The sequence below is a fragment of the Apiospora kogelbergensis genome (assembly GCF_038363985.1).
Source record: "Apiospora kogelbergensis strain CBS 113332 chromosome Unknown utg000012l_segment0_segment0, whole genome shotgun sequence".
Classification (NCBI taxonomy): domain Eukaryota; kingdom Fungi; phylum Ascomycota; class Sordariomycetes; order Amphisphaeriales; family Apiosporaceae; genus Apiospora; species Apiospora kogelbergensis.
In genome coordinates this window covers 33,923-54,057 of record NW_027117429.1, presented here as the reverse complement: position 1 = coordinate 54,057, position 20,135 = coordinate 33,923, and the positions used below count along the sequence as shown (strand labels likewise).

The 20,135-nt window shown below is 51.6% G+C and overlaps 5 protein-coding genes across 5 annotated transcripts; 1 reads left to right on the top strand and 4 right to left on the bottom strand.

Annotated features, from left to right (window-relative positions):
- Positions 1-2,703: 2,703 nt before the first annotated feature.
- PG998_014493 (PIF1-like helicase domain-containing protein) lies at positions 2,704-3,977 on the bottom strand (the record flags this gene model as incomplete). The annotated part of the gene is made up of 3 exons (XM_066881309.1): positions 2,704-2,778; positions 2,829-3,288; positions 3,763-3,977. 3 exons carry the CDS (start codon positions 3,975-3,977, stop codon positions 2,704-2,706), a joined length of 750 nt encoding a protein of 249 aa, XP_066723440.1.
- A 42-nt stretch (positions 3,978-4,019) lies between these two features.
- PG998_014492 (uncharacterized protein) lies at positions 4,020-4,397 on the bottom strand (the record flags this gene model as incomplete). The annotated part of the gene is made up of 1 exon (XM_066881308.1): positions 4,020-4,397. One exon carries the CDS (start codon positions 4,395-4,397, stop codon positions 4,020-4,022), a length of 378 nt encoding a protein of 125 aa, XP_066723439.1.
- A 162-nt stretch (positions 4,398-4,559) lies between these two features.
- Positions 4,560-5,267, bottom strand: PG998_014491 (uncharacterized protein; the record flags this gene model as incomplete). Its single annotated transcript, XM_066881307.1, has 1 exon — positions 4,560-5,267. The coding sequence occupies one exon, from the start codon at positions 5,265-5,267 to the stop codon at positions 4,560-4,562; it is 708 nt and encodes a 235-aa protein (XP_066723438.1).
- A 1,089-nt stretch (positions 5,268-6,356) lies between these two features.
- Positions 6,357-8,549, bottom strand: PG998_014490 (uncharacterized protein; the record flags this gene model as incomplete). The annotated part of the gene is made up of 2 exons (XM_066881306.1): positions 6,357-6,384; positions 7,330-8,549. The coding sequence occupies 2 exons, from the start codon at positions 8,547-8,549 to the stop codon at positions 6,357-6,359; spliced, it is 1,248 nt and encodes a 415-aa protein (XP_066723437.1).
- Positions 8,550-16,324: 7,775 nt separating this feature from the next.
- PG998_014489 (histone acetyltransferase s.t1.c10 protein) lies at positions 16,325-17,347 on the top strand (the record flags this gene model as incomplete). Its single annotated transcript, XM_066881305.1, has 1 exon — positions 16,325-17,347. One exon carries the CDS (start codon positions 16,325-16,327, stop codon positions 17,345-17,347), a length of 1,023 nt encoding a protein of 340 aa, XP_066723436.1.
- Positions 17,348-20,135: the final 2,788 nt, after the last annotated feature.

Sequence of the window (20,135 nt, the reverse complement as noted above, 5' to 3'; positions counted from 1 at the left end):
TCATCCGAGAAGTGCACGCGACCATCCCGCACGTGTTCTACAAAGCCTACAAAGCCTTGTTCCACAGTGGCTACCACCCTGCAGCGTGGAAGACCGCGACAGGGATCGTTTTACCAAAGCGCAACAAGCCCGACTATTCTAGGCCCAAGGCCTATCGGCCCATCTCGCTCCTGCCATGCCTAAGCAAGCTCCTCGAGAAGCTTTTTGTCAATCGGCTGGCGTACTTGGCAAACGTCGAGCTGGACCTGCTAGAGGGCTCGCAGGTCGGCGGCAGGAAACAACGCTCGGCCATGGACGCTGCCCTACTCTTACAACACTACATCGAGCGGCACCGCCAGAAAAAGAAGATCACCACCGTGATCTTCCTCGACATACTGGGCGCATCCGACTTGGTCCACCCAGAAAAGCTGGTCCAGATCCTCCAGAAGCTCCATCTGCCCGACGAGCTGATCCGTTGGGTCATTCACTTTCTCTGCGGGCGCAAAATCAAACTGTTATTCAATGGGCAGCTTTCCGAATCCTACGCGGTTCGGGGCTGCCACAGGGTTCCCCTGTCTCCCCGATCCTCTTCTTGCTATATGTCCGCTTTATCACCGCACAGAATGGCATGCTACAGCTGTCGTACATGGACGACTTCGCCCTCGCAGCAAGCTCGACGTCGACGCAGAAGAACTGCCGGGTGCTTCATGACGCCCTAACACGACTCTTCGACAAGGCCGACAAAGCGGGCGCGAACTTCGAAGTGGAAAAAACAGCGCTGATCCACTTCCACCGTGGTAGACAACCCCTGCTGGACACCATAATGATCCAGGACGCCGAGGTGATACCCAAGCCCGTGGTTCGCTGGCTCGGCATCTGGTTCGATTCTGGGCTGACGTTTCGGACCCACGTAGAAAAGCGACTGACCCTAGCCAACGGAGCTCTCCAAGGCATCCAGCGCATCGCCCGCCAGCGAAGAGGGCTCGGGCTGAATGCCCTGCGCCAGTTATACGTGGCCTGTGTAAGCTCGGTGGCCGACTATGGATCCCTGCTCTGGTTCGGACGAAGAGGTTGCCAGTCCCTGTGGGAGCAGTACCAGAAGCTCCAGAACCAAGCACTGGCCACGATCACGGGAGCTTTCCCCAGGTCGCCGACCAAGGCACTGGAGGTCGAAGCTGCCCTCCTCCCGCCGGAATGTAGACACATGAAGCTCGTATACTAGTATGCACTTCGCTTCATTAAGCTACCCCACAACCACCCCGTCAAACAAGCCTTTACCAACGGACCACGAAACCAACCTGCTCTGGGGAACAACTGCAACTACGGTCTTTCTCAAACCCCAACGTCCTACCCCACACAACTTCAGTCCCCCATTGTCTTGCTGAAGAGTCTTTCGAAGTCACAAATCATAGAGAGGATAGACCAATCTTGGTTCCCGCCATGGTACAGCCCGCTTCTGCACCCAGTTATACTCAGCGTGGGAAAAGAGGAGGCAGCGAAGAGACATCGTGAACTCCTCCGAACGATCCCGCAGCACACAGTCATCATCTACACGGATGGCTCTTTCGACACCCGAGGGAATACAACGAGGTCCGCAGCGGGCCTCTGTTCCCTTGCTCCGCACACGAGAGCAGCCAAATGCTACTCCTGGAATCTGGGCCCAGGCCTCCGGATTGCGGAAGCAAAGCTCACATGCATACACAAAGCCCTACGAATTGTCCGATCGTGGAACGCTTCCTGCTACATCTTTACCGACAGCCAGGTCGCGCTCCGCCAGACACAAGGAACTAGCTATCTGGCCAGGCAAGTGAACAGCATTGCAGAATCTCTCCAACATCCTGTCCACCTCCATTGGTGTCCGGCGCATTGTGGGACCCGGGGCAACGAGATAGCCGACAAGCTAGCGAAGAAGGGGCTTCAGAAGCCTCTCCCACGACACGATCGGCAAGACCACTTTGTGTCCCTCAGCTGGCTGAAGAGTCAGATCCACCAAAAGGTGAAAGAAAGATGGAAGCAGCTGTGGGACCTCGGAGAACAGAATGAAAGCCATGGCCGACGCGTTCACGGCCTGGGGAAGCAGTACCGATTGCTGACTAGAAGGCCGCCAAAGTTTGCAATGAAGCCCTTCGACTACTCTGGATTTCCTCGGAGTGTCACGTCCGCGTATATTCAACTACGCACAGGCATCGGACACATAGCAACTTACTTACACCTCATAGGGAAAACCGACTCCGACGTCTGTAGGTATTGCGCAAGAACGAGGCAGACGACAACGCAGCTCCTACTCTACTGTCGGCACTTCAGCAGGCAGCGACAGCAGCTACGGAGGCAGCTCATGGGGCTCCTCTCACAACTACCGTCCTTTTCACTACCATGCGTGGACGGGTAGCTCTGCTCTCGTTTCTACGGGAAACAAAGCTTCCCTTTTGCTAACTACAACGAACAGGCTATGCATGGACAGCAAGTTGAGCGATGGAATTTCCGGATTTTACTCTCCTGGGTTCAAAGGAGTAAGCCCTCTTCAGGGCTAGGTTTGTCATAGTGTCTGTCATAGCTAGGTAGCTGCATACGGACAATAAACTTGATTCAAAAAAAACTCAAAAAAAAACTCGGGAACGGTGCTTACTATATTGTGTCACGATCAGAGACTTGATAGATGGGCGCGTTAGGTGAGCTTCCTGGATGCTGACTTGGGGGTTTAGATATTCGAAGATGGCACGTAGCTCAGGCTGTTCGACGATGGAAAAGGGCTGATTCTGGGCGACGATCCATGCCACAAGCAGCTGCTGGAATCGCTTTCTATCAAACATCTTTACCAGCTTGTTAGTAACCGCCTGTTTAACGGGGACCTCCGGCGTTAGACTCATAACGCGCGATGCTCTGTAGTGGCCTTGGCGACCTGCTTCTTTTTTCTCCTCTCGCAACTTGGGCTTATCGGGTGGCGCCAGCACGAAGTGCTTCGTATACAGGTGACCAGCAGCGTTCTGGAGGCCGGATGGATGGATATTTTTGGGCAATGGGTTATTGGCGATGATACACTGCTTGCAAGCCCAGCGCCTGCTATCGCGGTTTTGGATATCGTAGCCAAATTGCCACAGCCACGAGCTGGTATGTCGCACGCGTTCAGAGAAGGCAAAGCCTGGGAAGTGCCTGAAAAGCGCGGCCTCGTGGCCTTGGTTCGTTATCGGAATGGAATCGGCAGCGGCACGGTAGATAGGCATCTTAAGGGTGTTGATGAGCATAGTAGAACGGCGCGTCTGGAGTAGGGAGAGGGCTGGTAAGTAAACAAAGGTTAAATTGAGCAGCGTGCTAACATCAATTTTAGTTAGAGTAAGTTACCACCAAAATCAAGGGATCTAGTTTCGGCATCTTCCGTGTTACCCCTGGATACGAATACGAGACCGCCCTCTACCCCCAAAACAGTCGAAAACACCATAAAACCATCGTCAACTACAGCGGCATACTTACAAATCCACCAAATCCACCTATTTACCCCAATGGGAATCGCTGGTTTGGTTGATGAGTCATCAGCCGGGCGCCTGGTGGATTGATTTACGGTGTGGTGGCTTACACCATGGGGTTTATCAAGGTGTAGATGGTGAGGTTGTTTCCAGCCTTGGCCTATGCCTCGGAACGATCCATTCCGTTTTTAGGTTCGTGTATAATAGGAGAGAAACCACAGGGGGAATACCAGAACGAAACTTAGAAAAGATACGGAGATGGGAAGGAATACGATGGCTCAATCACGATACAAGTACGCATATACCCCTACGTGTGCCATACCCCTGCGCCCACGAACGTGGGTAGTCCACCTCGACCTCAAGCCGCGGGATGGTACCCTGGCCGCCCAGCGAGGCAAACAGCCTGGCCAAATCGTCACCGCCCCGGTAGCTGGCGAGGTCCCAGCTCTCCTCGCCAAACCAGGCCCGCTTGACTGTGGCTCGCAGAGCCCAGACGCCGCCCGTCATCGTCATCTGAGGAGGGGTGGCACAGCCCATGGACGCACAGGGGTGCTTGAGGCGTCGCGACGTCGGCGGCCCTTAAATTATCGAAGGCGTGCGGGTTGCGAACGTAAGCGAGGGCGGCGTCCTGCAGGCGACCAGCGAGGGGCGCACCGTCTCGAGGATGCGCGCCGAGGAGTGGTGGAGCCAGGTGATGGTGAGGCGGACATCTTGCAGGCTGGTGGGCGTAACAGACAGGCGCGCGTTATTGCTGCTATTGGAATTGCTATAAGTATGATTAGTAGGTGTTATGGCTTGGTGGTATTGTTGTTGCTGCTGCTGCGGCTGCAAGTGGCGAGAAGCCCCTGACGGCCCCACTGTGATGTTCAGGGGCCCGCCATTCTCGCTCATATGAGTCGGACCCAGTAGCACTCCTGGTGGTGGCGGAGAATCTGACGGGGATGGTTCGTGAGGCATGGAGGCTTGTTGAGATGGCGGAGGCGGAGGTAGGGGCATCGCTCCGTGACTACATAATTAGCTATCGAGTCCAATACGATGTTACTGGACAGTATGCACATGTTATTTATGACAATACACCAAATTAGTAACTCGATTCGAAATATTACTGTGTAGAACTCGTCAGGCATCTTCCATTTTGATGTTGAATAGGGAGTTCCTCTTGGCATCAGGAGACCTTGGCCCGACCATCCAGTCCTGCATCGCCAGCCACTCGTTCCAATTCATTTCCGCAATAACGATTTCCTTCTCCGTGACATTCTGGAGCGACCGGAGAAACGGAATGCACTGCTCCTCCCCCATGTCGTAATGTGCTTTCACGTCGAGCCAGCTCGCGCTCTTGGCAGCAAACAGGAAGTTCCGGCGTTCCACCTTGTGCATTGGACCTACACCCACGGCCCAGCTATCACCAAAAAACATATGCAGCACTGCGGGAAAGTCCAATCCCGTCACCACGAGACGTCGTATGTAGGGATTGAGGGAGACGCTTGTAGGCGGCTGGTTACTCGGCATGGGCGTTGGAGGGTTGCCAGCTGCAGGGGGCGAGCCGCCCATCCTCGAAGTGAGCACGCGATTATGTTCTTTTTGAAACGGGAGCTGGATGTTGATGAATGCCGCTACGGCATGGACGGACGGAGAGTGCTGCGCATAGTCCAAGAAGTAGCTAGTACACGACTGGAAGTGTGGGTACCATTCGAGTATGTCGAACTGGTTGTGATTTTCTTCCACCGGGAAGGAACTCGATGGAGGGGTCTTCGGACAGCCACCCCATGCTCCCGTGGCTGATGCGGACGGCTGTGCTGGGGGCTGGGCTGGCTGATAGTGGAACATGGGAAATGGGGATGTTCCACCACCTCCATTTTGATAAAAAGACATGAGTTGATCGATGTTTTAGGACTTAGGCGCAGATATCATAGAGGTTCGAGTGGGTTATAGAATTGGGGGCAACCGCGGCGAACTTGAAGGATACCCCGCACCAAAAAGTAACGGTTAGGTAGCAATCTAATACGCCAAATCAGTGCCGAGCAAGCTAGTACGGGCGATGGAGGCCTAAGCATTGGGTATGTGGACAGCAGCGGCCAAGTGCTGGTTGCAACCAACACTACAAGAGAAACTTTCGGCACTGGGAAGTTTCCTCGTTATAGAACAACAACGGATGGCGATTTGGGAAAATTGCGAAAGTGGTAGAATGCAGACTGTGAATGGATGGTGGCAAGCGAATTCACATAGGAGATATAGTTTTTGAGAAAAAACAAAATCAGGGACCCATTGATAGTCAGAAGCTAGCTGCGAAAGAGAAGGGATCACTCCCCCTGACCATGGCTGATTATTGCATTGCTAGTTGTGAGCTAGCGATGTTGGCTAGAAAAAGCACGTACAATGAGTCGAAGGGTGTGCACACGCTGAAGCGCAAATATCGGGCTACAGTACTTCATTAGCCACCAACATCGTAGGAAGCTATATTGGAAGGGTAAACCACCAACGACCACTTGGAAATGGCAGACCGCTACCCAGGGTGTAGCTGCTTGTTTCCTCATTTGGAGTAGCGAGAACAGCAAAACGAAGCAAGCGGCATAATTAATTTCCAGCCTTCGGTTGGCACAGTTCCGATGCCTACAACGAAACGTAAAGACAAGCACTGACAAACTTTCCAGCTTTAATCCGTGGCATTAGTAGCTGTTCGCCCCTGTGCCCCGTAGGGCAATTGTAACTTTTTACCTTTCGAGCCGACTTTCGAGAACCGTACCAGCCAGTATATTACACCTCCTATCGTCAAGGCGGCAGCCCAGCAGAGTACCAAAGGCGGAAGAGTGCCAAGGGCCAGCGCCATGAATAACTGCTGTGGCTCATGCTCGGATTCTCTCTCTATGCACAAAAAGGCAACCCGAATCTGCAAGGACAATTTATTGTCGGATTTCGTTATGCGGGGATCAAGTGAGTAGCGGGGCTATTTGAGGCAGTATTGGTCTGTTGCAGAATCAAGAAGATGAGGAAATGATCAAAGGAATATTTTGGGAATTGGGGGTGAAGAGAGAACGGAGAGTAATACACCAATTCTTTAAGAAATGGACAGTAAGAGAAGTTGTATATACTGTAACCAGGAACCAACTTAGAGAACAGGATTAACATAACCCACGGTCCAACTGACCATCTTCCCGCATCATGGTTGCCCTTTAGTTTCCTGACTTTTGGTGGAGCAGGCAAACTATCATGGTAATCGCCTAAAGCATAGCGTATTGGTCTCGTGGTCCGTTGGTAAGGGTTTGCTTGACGGGGTGGTTGTGGGGTAGCTTGATGAAGCGAAGTGCATACTGGTATGCGAGCTTCATGTGCCTGCATTCCGGCGGGAGGAGAGCAGCTTCGACTTCCAGTGCCTTGGTCGGTGACCTGGGGAAAGCTCCCGTGATCGTGGCCAGTGCTTGGTTCTGGAGCCTCTGGTACTGCTTCCACAGGGATTGGCAGCCTCTTCGTCCGAACCAGAGCAGGGATCCATATCTACCGATGGCGACGTCTTCGAGAGCTTCCTTGAGGAGCTGTTGCTATATTGTGGCCGGTGGCCCGAGCCCAAGTCGGTTCTGATTATGGACAATGCTCGATTCCACCGATCCGATAGAATTGAGCGGATGTGCGACGAAGCCGGCGTGGTCTTATTGTACCTCCCGCCGTACTCACCCGACCTCAACCCTACTGAAGAGTACTTCGCCGAGCTGAAGCGATTCATTAAGCGTCACTGGCAAGAGTTTGCGGATGCGCTAGAGCTAAACTTTATGGCATTCCTAGACTGGTGTGTTCAGGCAGTGGGTGGTAGAGAGCGTAGTGCACAGGGTCATTTTCGACATGCTGGTATACGAAACGTCGCGCAGCACCCATCTTGATGCCTTTCTGTTCATACAATGTAGCGTCCTGGGCTTCGTATACCAACTCAAGATCAAGGCCTTCCTCTAAAGTGATGTCACAGATCTTCTGATATTCTAGTTTGAGATCCATCCGCGTCACCCTTGAACCAAGCCAGTTGCAATACTCCTGGACGGACTCATCGAGAGGACCAGGAATCTTAAAGTTGGTAAGCGTCTTCGACGATGAGCCCGCACTCGACGATGGGCCACCAACAGTTGTACCAGGCAGCACATTGGTGATGTTGATAGGCGGGCACTTCCCTTGTATAGGTTTACTTTGTCGTTCCATCTTCTGTTGATCCTCCACGTAGAGCAGGTCACGCATATCTTGAGGCACATCGTCATGCGTCTCTAACGCGTTACCGTCTTGCATGTACTCAGCGAGACGCCGAAGATGAGGCGCCCTCAGTTTGTATCTCTTCTTTGTTTCACTGTCCCGCCAGCAGTATGGGCCTAATAGGCAAGGGGCTCCCGGGCATCGCATAAGGGTACGCACACGACGCCATGGAAGAGGTTCACCTGAAGAATCAACGTGCCCGTCAAGCTCGTGGAGCATCAAGTTGGTCGACGATCCATTTCGATACGTCCTCGGCCGCGTGGTCTGCTGTGATGGACCTGCTTCGGGTGTTGTCTCCGTATAATTGAAAGAGATGGTAATACAAAGCTGTTTCCGACGCGCAAGCAGATAGCTCCAACTTCGAAGCTGTTTCTCTAAAGTAGCCCAGTTAATATCCAGTCCGTCGTAACGTTTCTTCAGTTTTCGCTTGCCAGTCACGGACTCGACCATCCTAATATCTTCCACTTGGAAGGATCTATTGGCCGGGAGCTTCTTCTTGACGACATTCTCGAGTTTTCGCTGTAGACTGGATTCCCAAAGTTCCCGCGGCGAAAGCACGACGTCTTGCTCCGTGTCTTCGGCTTTACTTCTACGATTGAGAGTAACCTTCCATTCGACGTCATATCGGATGTGATTCGATCGGCTTCGTCGGTTGGATGTATCTCTAGTCCCGTTGGATGACGCGAATGTAAGGGTTCCTTGCTGAGAAGTCTTCGCACTCCGACTCGATCGATTGCTAGGTTGGGTCTGAATCACGCCAGGTGAATCGGGTGCGGGGCTTTGGCTGTCAAAACAGTCTTGCATTTGCGAATCGGCTAATCGGGGCGATAACCAGTCGTCATCTTGGCCATGAGAGCTCTGCGAGTCGATGGGAAACATGGTTGTTCGGCTGCCTGTTTCGACCGCAGAGGTGTTGAGGAAGGAAGGGAAAGAAGCAAAGGAACTAGGGGAGTCATTTTGTCGGGGAACTCATCTTTGAGAGAGCCCTGTGGCAGCCACTGTGGCCGAGCAGTTAAGTCACCATAGCGCTGCTTGGCACCAGTGCTTTGAATCCGCCAGATGTTGGCAGCCTGCTAGCTTAGAAATGAAGAGCCCCATATTACAGGCGCTATCCACCGTTGCAGTGGGCTGGATCGGCCTCGACGGATCGTACCGAGCTAACTAGAACTTTATAATGGTTTCAACGAAGCATTGAGTAAGGATTCGAAGGCGATGCTAAAAGACCGCAGTCCATCAAACAAGCCAGAGTGAGCATGCCTCAACTAGTTCTGGGCCATCATGGAGAGGTGCGAAAACTACAGTTTCGGCAGAATAACTGCTGGGTGCACCTCGTTTGCGCTACAGTAGTAAGAGACCTGTACGGGATGGTCGGCCGTCTTATCGGTATTCCGCATCTTGTCGCTGGTGAATATCATCCAGAGGAAAAACCCATAAGACCGAACGAATGAAAGTTGCGAGTGTTCTCGGCTGGGAACTCGCTCATATTGTAATAACAGGGAGTGAAATGCGCGCCGAAGACAACGCTGACCGGATTTATATCAAAAGCTCTGTTTGCGGACGCTGACAGGACTTGTGGAGCATAAACTAATTCAAGAGCATAGTAGTCGATTTATGGATGCACAAGGTAATATGAGCAAAGGCAGAATTTGGCTCTGTACTTACGAGCACGGCGGGGTATATGGTATCAGCAGCTACCCCTGCAAAGTGGATCCAGAACGGAAACTATGTGGAGAAGGACCTTCAAGCTGGCCTGCCAGGAAATACTACTAACACGGGATCCTAAACAGGAAAGTGCTGACGGAAATGGAGTGACCAACTGAAAATGGAGCATGCATGGGCTTTAGGTGACAAGTAAGCGATTCAAGAATGTACCGTAGATTAGCGATAGTTGCCTTTTCGGCTTCGCCGCCCGGGCGTTAATAAATTGTGTGTGTGTGTGTGTACTTACACATAATGTCAACAACCCCCATGAATGAAGCTCGCCGATGTCCTCAGGTTTTCTGCCAGTTTCGGACAAGTGCGCCTTTAGGTCGAATGCATATTTTCCAAATACTGCGTTAGCATATCCTTCGTTACTTGATGTCGGATGCCCACAAGCTGAGGAAGGGCGATATAAGCTATGTGAGCCCGTTTGGCTAGGTGGGTATTGGTAGGTGTCCATGCTGGCAGCTCTATCAATCGATTTGGCTCTCGTATTCCCCTTAAGACTGTCTGATTTGATTGGGCATTGATCCAGAAACGGATGCGTGTTTTGCATGAGAATGGGTGCTCTCTTGACCTTTTAGTATAGCAGGGTGAGTTTAGATCCACAAACAGGTTGATGTCATGATATCTCTAGGCAATGAAAACGATCGTGCCAATAACCAGCAATGTAAAGGAAGTACACCCTTTCGTGAATAACTAAAACGCGTCCAAATGTGAATCAATACATTATGCCGGACTTGTAGGTCCGGTTGTTGCAGTACAGTACGGCCGAACCTTTTTGAGACAGGCCTAACGTTACCACTAGACAGATGGCATCAGTTCGGCAGCGGTAACCCCACATGTTTTGCTCACCAGTTCTGGTGTGCGTCGAACCGACTTCTCGGCCTCTCCAATGCTACAATACCGTACAGTTTGTCCTGCTACTGTCAAAGTGGAACACTGAATGCACGCAGGCTGGATTGCATAGGCGAACGAGCTCGAGTGGTTTCTGGCAACGGCTAGGGTTGAAGAGACCATGTATTCTACTTGTATCCACCCCATATTACACCTCAACGGATATCCTATACAGCATACGAGCGACTGTGAGAGTGAATGAGTCTAGAAACGCGCGACTACGGAACCCTACGGCCAGCGGCAATTAATCGCCGATTCGATCAATGAGCACAACGAAAGGGACGACATTTCGTGGTACTGGTGTACTGGTCTATTGCGTCTGCATTGGCTTTGCTCACGGATCTAGGGTCTTTGACTACAAGCTAGAGCTTTCAGTCCGGATTTCGAGGACGTTCGCACCTTTCCCCCGCCAAGTGAACCAAGTCAAGCTAAACAGGGGTGGAGGCTGATAGAACTCAACCGATCGTATCATGCTATGTACTTAGATGTTTGGCGATTGAGCTTAGCTAGCTCCCGAGCGGGGCATTGTGGATATGACGTATATCATCCGCTCTACTAACGTATGGACAGAGTCCAGCAGCCTCTTTTGCTTCGTTCGTAAACTATCATTAAACCATCATTCAAATGAGGGACAGTCTGTACCCAGAACGAAACAACAATGGGATCTGTTCACAACGTGTCGTCGACGGAGACTTCTCCCTCCCGCTGTTCTATAGCGGATTTTAGTGGACTGGACTTACCAGATATCTTCATCGAGCAAGCTTGGGCTACGACTAGTCAATACACAGCGCCTTTTATACCCTCAGCAGCATTAACTAACCACTACGCGATATCTGAGGTGAGCTTTTTCTATGAACTGGAAGCTATCGGCCCGTCCCGTACTCTGTTAGTCCGAAGTCTATAATTTTTAATTTACCAAGCTCAATCCAACGACTTAGGACGACCAGCGAAACACCAAAGCTAAGGTTGCTCGACTTCCCAACTGATCAATGCGCAGGGAACGTTCCATCCAGTTTTCCGTTCTCAGAGTGCTCTTCTCTTCAATGCACAATACGGCCAGAATCAACATCCTATAGTACTATGGCCACAATCTGTCCGCCCTGCCGACGCACATAATTCTATACCGACACAAACCTCGTCTAGAATGAGCTACGATGCATGCTCCTCACAGCAGGCAATAATTCATACGAGTTCAGAATATAGTACGTCTCAACTCTCGGGGCCCCAGCAGCTTCCCACCATTGGAAGACCATGTCAGTCACGATGGCGAGCACATTATAAACCAGCACCGGACTCGAGTCTCTATTCAACCTATCCTTCATCGACTCCGAATAACAACCGATTGTGTTCGGCCCCACAAGAAGAAGTTCTACAAGCAGAAAATACGCGCTTGCAAGCACAACCTGAGGCATATCAAAATGGCACCCCCAATGAGCGTTACACCCAACCGCAACCCAGTTTTCGCAAATCATTTACTTTGCGTACAAACAAGATGGAAGAGAGACTTATGCGGCGACGCAAAAGGGAGGCTAGGATGTCCGCCAATGTTCTGATGAAGCCTGCTTTGGATGAGCTCCAAGTCTTGGAGGAACGACTGCAGTGCGCAACGCAGGCGCAAAAAGACTTGTTCAAGCGACCTTGCGTCAATGGAAGCAATCTGGGCGGCCGTGACACGACACGCGACAAGCAAAACGCGAACCTGGTTCACGAGAACCGAGTCGTGCTACCGACACAGGAGACACAGTTTGGTTCAACACGCCAGACACCGATCGGGTTTCCCCACGCGGCGATGTCCTTGGTTGAGTTTATTAACCGGCCTAGGTTCGCTAACATATCCAGTAGTCGAAGCTTCTGTCCTCACGACCAGGGGGTCACGGGAGCGCAGAAGGGACGACAGTAGTGTTAGGTTGTTGGTTACTGAACTAGAGCTGAAAACATGCCTCAACATAAGCATACACAGAGCTGCCTTGTGATATTTGGCGCATTAACATGTGCCGCGTCTTCACCCAAACTGCATACCGCTGAGACTCGTCCGAAGGACCTCCAGCATTCCCACCATCTTCTTTGCCAAGGTGTCCCGCTGCAATTTGCGCCTGTGGTCCTTGTAGTAGTCTGGCGTGCGCTTCGCCGCATTCTGCACAGACCCTCTTGGACGGCATGCCTGTGACAGCTTTACACCGTTTCCCACCATTCTGGGAGGGCACTGCCGTAGTTGAGTCGACATGATCGGCGCCAAGGGTCTTCTAGCTGGCACCCAGCTGTCCCAACGTATAGCTCTCTGCAGCGACGCATCTATCGCGCCGTGGTCGGGGTATCTTGTGGGTGCTGGCCGGCCGCCTGCATTCGTCACGGCGGTTGGCGCAGTGTTCGTTGTGGAGCTAGGCTCGGTACGGCCGGGCTGCCGCTCCACCGTCGGTTGGGAACCTGGAGTGCCTGCTGTATGATGAGCGTCAACGGTCAGTCGACCATGCAGTCAATAGACGAGAATCATGCTTACCTTGCGGCCTTCGCGGCGAAGGCAGCTGCCTCGGACCCTTCTGTCTCATCGGACTGTTGGGAATGACAATCCCGCCATCCTCGTCGGGGATGACGTCGTAGACAGACAGAGGCTCTGCCGTGGCAGCGGGAACTGCTGCAATATACTCGGGGTCGGTTTCGTACTCGGCATCCGCGTCGATATCCATATCGGCTACAGCATTCGCGTCGTCGCCGCTGCCCGACTGAGCCTCGAAATTGATGGCCTCGACTCGGCCGCTCGATCGTGTCGCTCGCCCGTGGCTCGGTCTCGCGAGTGGTTGACGAAACTACGGCTGTCAGCAACGGAGTAGGAGGAACTCGATAGAACAGTAACTGGAACATGGGGACAGACAATCATGTTCAGGTCCGGCACGCGCTGCCCGCGTGGGACGTGCATCGCCGTCTCCATCCGTTCGTGCGTCGGGTTCCAGTACGCAAGCGCGCTGAAGACGTCGCAGTACCGCCCGAGCTCGCGTGTTTTGTTTTGCAGCGACAAACCGCTCTTTCGAACCTTATCTTCCTGCGCCTTGGTGTGGGCCATGACGGAGGCCTAGCTACGTAATACGGTTCGGGCAACTTGCTGGAACCTCCTGGGGCATATTCCTGGAGCGTCCATTGAGCTTCAATAGCGTCCCACGTAACGGTAGATATAGTAAGTGTTGGTTTACGGGTGCGAAATGTTGATAACATGATGAGCTCGAGTTGGGTGATCGTCGCCAATGCAGCTGCTGATCCGGTTCCGAACCCATGTTGGCGAGAGGTTGAGGAGGAGAAGTTCTTGCGCAGTTCAGGAGGGTTGGGCAGTTGGTCCAAAAATGACGCGGGGTCGCGAACCAGCTCTACGCTAATAACGGTCGGTTCTAGACCTAGCCCGCTGGTTGCGCTAGTGCGCCATCGCGACCGGAAACAGCACGCGAGGATCTTCAAGCTCTCGACGGCAGTAAGGGCCAACAAAACTCAGGACCGAAAACGGCCCGTGAGACTCTTCGGGCTTAAGCAGCAAAAAGACAGTACTGTATGTTACTGGATGATTTGGTTCCATTCGGAATCGACGCACTTCGAAAAGGGTACAATGAGGGACTACGGTCGTACCATGGCCGGCCAGCAGAATCTGTGGTTGCAGATACCAACACCTTTCCAGCGACCCAACAGCGTAACATGCTACAGAAATGGCTCGCCATGGCATATCTGGCTTGTAATGAGGCCGCTAACTTGGGTATAGGTTCATGCTTTTACCGCGGAAATCCTACCATAGAACTTACGAAACCCTTAAAAACAACGTACTACCGAAAGAAGAAGTCGGAACCACACATCACCTGTCCGTCTGCATCACACGAGCCAACAAAGGCGGGCTATGCGTTCCGCTCATTTCATTGTCGTGTTACAGCCGCCCAGCTTGCTCCCACTGACGCAAGGTCGCTTGAGCAAGCTTAGATTGTTCCCGCGTCGCGTACTGAAGTTGTTTCTCCAAGCCTTGAAGCCTATCCAAAGCAGGCTTCATTGAGACATCGGCGGATGCCCTAGCCTTCCTTTTGCGTCGTCTTAGGAGTATCTCTTCCATCTTGTTTGTACGCAAAGTAAGTGCGCGAAAACTGGTTTGCGGTTGGGTGCAACCTTGATTGACGGTGCCGTTTTGATATGCCCCATGCCGCGCTTTCCAGGGCATATTTTCTGCCTGTAGAACTCGTTCTTGCGGGGCTGAACACAATCGGCGGTTATTCGATGTTAATGAAGGATCGGTTGAAGAAAGAGCGGAGGCTGGTGTTCGTTTAGGATGTGCTCGTTGTCGTGAGTGACGTGAGCTTCCAACGGCGGGAACAGACTGGGGCCTCTCGAGTCGAGACGTACTATATTCTGAACTCGTATCAATCGTTGTCTGTTGTGAGGAGCATGCACCGTAGCTCATTCTAAGTAAGGTCTGTGTCGGTATTGATTTGTGTGCGTCGGCAAGGCGGACAGATTGTGCCCATGGGGCCAGGGGATGTTGATTCTGGCCGCATTGTGAATTGAAGAGAAGAGTGTGAGAACCGAAAGACTCGATTGTTTCCTGCGCAAAAGTCAGTTGGGTAGTCGAGCAATCCTAGCTTTGGTGTTCTTGCTCGTCGTCCTAAGTCGTTGGATTGAGCTTGATGGAAGAAACTACCGACTTCGGGCGACCGAGAAAGTACGTGACGGCCCAGTAGCTTCCAGTTCATAGAAAAAGCTCACCTCAGGTAACGCGTAATGGTTATTTGGTGCTGCCGAGGGTATAAAAGGCGCCGTGTATTGAGTAGTCGTAGCACAAACTTGCTCGTTGAAGATTTCTGGAAGGTCCAGTCCGCTGAGATCCGCAATAGAACTGCAAAAGGGAAAGGGCTCCGTCCACGACATGTTCTGCATCAATTCCATTGTTGTTTCGTTCTGGTTACATACTCTGCCTCATTTTAATGGTAGTTTGATTATAGTTTACGAAGCAAAAGAAGCTGTCCATGCGGTAGTGGGGCGGATAACACACGTCATATCCGCAATGCCCCGCACGGGATTCTCTTCCGAGTTTTCCGTGAATCGTCCTAAGGTTCCATGTACATTATTGTTGGCCATCGTGATGCGGAGGTTGCCGCTCCTAAGCTGGTTCATCGACGCGGTTCTAATACTTTTAATGTATATGTTGTCAGAGTTTGTTCTATTGCGCGGCCTATGTGGGCCTTGATGCTGCGGGGGTTCATGACTCGGAAGTTGGCTATCGTTAGAGGTCTCGGATGTTCAGGTAGATGCGATAGTCTGTGGATCTGTTGATTCTGTATATCCATGACTGGTGCGCCTCTAACAGCGATCACAGTGTATGTCCGAGGCATAACACTCTGGTATTGCCGGCCCGCGTTTTCATCTTCCACGTCATCTCCGCCGCTTGTCTGCCTACAATTTGCCGGCCTCTCTTCCGGCCTCCTTTGCCTCTCTTCCAGCTTCGAGATCCTTCTGCGAGCTTGTTATGGCTGCCTCACTGAGGAGTTGCCCAGTTGCGCGGCGTGCTCGTGGTATCCGGCAGGCCATGCGACTTCTTTTGCGTCCCATGGCGCCGTCATAATGTTCCGCGCTGGATTGGGCTATCCATTCGATATCAGGCTTGTTCAGTTGTCCTTTTGAGGTTCTTTTGAGTGTTTTAGACTGCTGTTTTCCAAAACTTTCGTTCTCGCTTTGTGGTTGTTCTTTCTGGGGACCCCCTTGGATTAAACGTGTCTACTGTGGGTTCTCGGCATTTTAAACATAATTGGTTAGTTCCTTGGAAATGGCTACGTGGCGGCAAGCTCATAGTCATCGCACAGCGCCCAGTTCACCAACACAACAGGCAGTGTTATTAGCCAGTCAGTCGTTGAGCTAGCCTCCCTTAAAACCTTCACAAGCACCAACGAAACGCGGAGTTCTTCGGATTCTTCCCTTGACTATTGGTCCAGTACCAGGTAAATGCTACTGTTGCCAAGAGGAAGGAAACATTGATGCTGACACAAATTCTCAGTTGTATCTGGTCGCTTGACTCTGGAGTTGGGGTCTTAGAAGACACAATGTCGGCTACCATGGGTAACCCCACGAGTGCAATTCCGAAACTGCCTCTCGAGATGCGTCCTCGTCAAGTAATATTGCGAGACCGCCAGACCATTGCTAGTATTATTCCTCTTGTGTCCAAAGATCAAGTACCGCTCACTTTACTTCGATGCCTTTCAGATCGATTCGCCAAAGAAATTAATGATGGTGATACATATCCCATGCTTGAACCAATGTCCCTAGATGATTTTTCATCGTACTGGTTCCAGGATTTCGCTGCTATTATGCTTCTTGGCGACATCAAAAGCCCTGAGAATATGATGGTTGAAGGAAAGGATTGGTCCAAGGAATGCCTGGGCGCTTTCCATATCAAACCAAATTACCCCGGGCGAAGTAGTCATGTCTGCAATGGCGGCTTCTTGTTCATGGATGCCTCGCGTAACCACGACGTGGATCGACTTTTATGTGAGAGCTACATCGACTGGGCTCCCAAACTTGGCTACTCCTACTCAGTTTTCAATCTCGTCTACGAAACGAATGTTGCATCGTGCACAATCTGGGATGCACTCGGTTTCGAGCGCATAGGCCGAGTAAAGGGCTGTGGCAGACTCAAATCATATCCCGATCGCCTCGTGGATGCCATCATATACGGGCGAGATTTGCTGGCAGAAGAAGACGCCGAGGGGCCTGCAAGTGAAGATCGTTTCGACAAGATCAAGTTCTACCTTAAGCATGGTCGATATCCAAAGGGATCAACCCGTGCTGTCAAAAGTAGGCTACGGAGCGCCGCGACACACTATAAGCTTCTTGACAACGGTGTACTCATGCTCAAGGGAAAGGAAGTCATCAGCGACCAGGGGCAGCAGATGGAGATTGCCAAGCGGATGCACGAGATTGGAAAGCACTCAGGCATCAACAAGACGACAGCTGTCATCGCTAAACGGTACCACTGGAGCCGCATTAAGGAGACTGTGTCCGACGTGGTTAGGGTATGTCCCGAATGTAACCATTGCCCTGTATCTCATCTGGTCCAGCGATCTTGACAATTATAACATGGCGAATCCCATCCCGAGTGGTGTCGCAGGACAGACGCTAAGACGATCCAAGGGATTTGCCGGGCCCAGAATCTTTGGGTGACAACCCTCTGCCTGGCGTCTTGCGCTGTACTTACCATGGGTCCTCAACATTTTGAATTCATCCTGGTAATGGCCATTCTCATTCACGACTTTTGGTTTAACCATCCCAGTCGCATCATCGAATGCTCCCCTGTCTCGTGGTTGTTAGGCTCCTCACCATATTCGGAGAAATTTGACACACTCCCAAAAGGATCAGTGGAACCCCACACGGCAGACTCTGTCGTGCATGCTGATAGCCCACTCAGATGCCTCCAAAAGTACGAGGGCGGCTTTCCTCCCTAGCGGCTGGAAGCAATTTCCCAACGTACGTCGAAGATGATATCAAAAGTTTGGAGGAAAATGGCAAACATATGCCAATGCCGTCATCAATAGCAGCAACACCATACGACTACACATTCGTCGACAAGGACACACTGTCAAATGGTTTTAAACACCTGCGGCTGATGCGCATTGGGATAGCCTATGGCAGTCGACGCACTAGCAGTACTGGATCGCATGAGGGGTTACACAACCTTGGAGTGCTGTGAAACGCCGCAATGTACACCAAACAGGCACGAAGAAATGTAAATGATCCTATGTATTCTCGGACAAGTGTAAGGATGACTCCTCGCGAAAAGATTACGGAGAGGTACGTATGTGTTCACAGCAAGGTTGTACGGGCAATAGAATGGCGACGAGTCACCCACGTTTGCTGCGCTACCTCACCATTGTCTGAATGGATACGATGGCACGGTTAATTGTATTGGCGGTTGTACCTGAGCGACCGGACATAGGGCTATCCACCATAACGATTTTCTTCGTTTGAAATCTTGACGACATGTCTAATTGAATAAATACTGCATGAATGCTCTTATCATATAAAATAAGACATACTATGGCTTCCCAGTCTGCGCTCTTAATGCTTATTTTCGGCTCCCAGAGTTTCATTGAGACACTTATACATGCTACAATACTTAGGTTTCGCTCTTACTACTAATGGCCTCCTGGGGCGACTCGATCATCGACATTTGATGCGCTCGATCGTTGCCGCCATCTCCATATTCCAAAAGTGACGGGTTCAGTCAGAGCGGCGAAGCTGCAGGTCATGCACCCAGGCCGGCATGGTACACTCAATACCCAGACATAGCAATCTGCCTTGCCGACAGGGATCTATTGTCCCTTAGCCGTCAGATTCTGCTCAGCAGTATCCGAAAAAAGCCTTCATTATCTTTATTTCATTCGCGTCAGCTCTTATCATTATAGCCCCAAGAGTTGCCTCAAAAGCGCAACCACTGCGTTCTATCTTATTCGGGCCGCTTCTTTTCTCCTTCTTTCGTAAGGTTGCCCACCGCAAACATCACAACGGCGTGTGAGCACATCTCGGCACTACTTTCATCACCCGCAGTATACCACGACCCCAGCGTTACGTCGCCGAAGCCAACGATTCTGATGACTCATAATCACCGGATGATGAGGAAGTGTTTGACGTGGGCGACGCCGAACCAGATCACGGGCCCGATGTCTCGAGTTTCCCAGGTCCCGACTTCGCATGCGTCGAAATTGACTATGCGGGTATTGAGTATGACATTGAGCATTCACTTCACCTTTTTGGCGTAAGGCTCAATCAGGAAACGAGTACGGGTGGCAGGAAGCTACGCGGCGTGGCACACCATCATACGAGCCCCGGTGATTCATATCTCCGAGGAATACCGCTCCGTGTCTGTGGAAGTCTTCCCGCTCCATGGTAGTCTTTAGGCTCGGTTGGGACAAGTCGTCGTGTATATGAGAGAATACGATTGATGCGACAGAGGGTAGAGGGTGCATGAAAGCTGAGAAAGACAGCCATCGAGGGAGGAGGACTGGTAATTTAAGAAACAGTATTTGAGCGGTCACTGATACCAAACCAGTCCCGGGTTTCAAATTATCAATTTCATTTCCAGCCTCCTTGTGTGGTGGTAACATAGGAGATCGCAGAGTCAGGAGCCTAGTCGGAGTTGACCTGATAAGTCCGGTTTTCTGGGCCATTGACTGGCACACTAACTCCGGGAGAGTAAGCTGAGAGGTGGAGCCACGGTTATTGGGGAACGGCAGGATTTTAGAATAATACTAATCAACACTAATAAAGTACTTTGTAGTTCCGCGCATGCCGACCTCGGCGCGCCAGTAGCCATTTCGATGCTTCTAATCACGCAGCACCGCTACTGAAAATTCCATGGCTGGAATGAATTCAAGCATGCTCGGCATGCTGAGTCGGTAGGGAAACACGTCCTTGGAGCATGGGTTCGTTCGGGTTAAGGGACAGTCGCAGAGGTGGTACATAATCTAGCAGTTGCTCGACGGCTTGCGCCTGGGTACAGCTCGCCAGGGTGCTTGCTAGAGGATTGAGTGACGTGCAACATAGATGGTACGTATAGGTCTAAGAGCCCGCATAGAGGTCCAGCGAACTGCTACGATCATTGACCCTACGCAATCCTTAGAACATCCATGCTCTTCGTGCCCCGTTTTGAGCCGATCAAGTACATTAACGTTAATCCAGAACGGTGAACCAGATGAAGGAGCTAGAATACAAACTCGACATGTTGCATAGTCAGTTGAATGGAATCCTGTCAGAGCCTAGGATCATGGCCTCAGTCAATCAACCCACTAAATTTTAAGCGTTAACCACTGCCTGTCAAGAGTGCCGACCTGTCCTATGCGGGATTGCGTGATCGAGCCC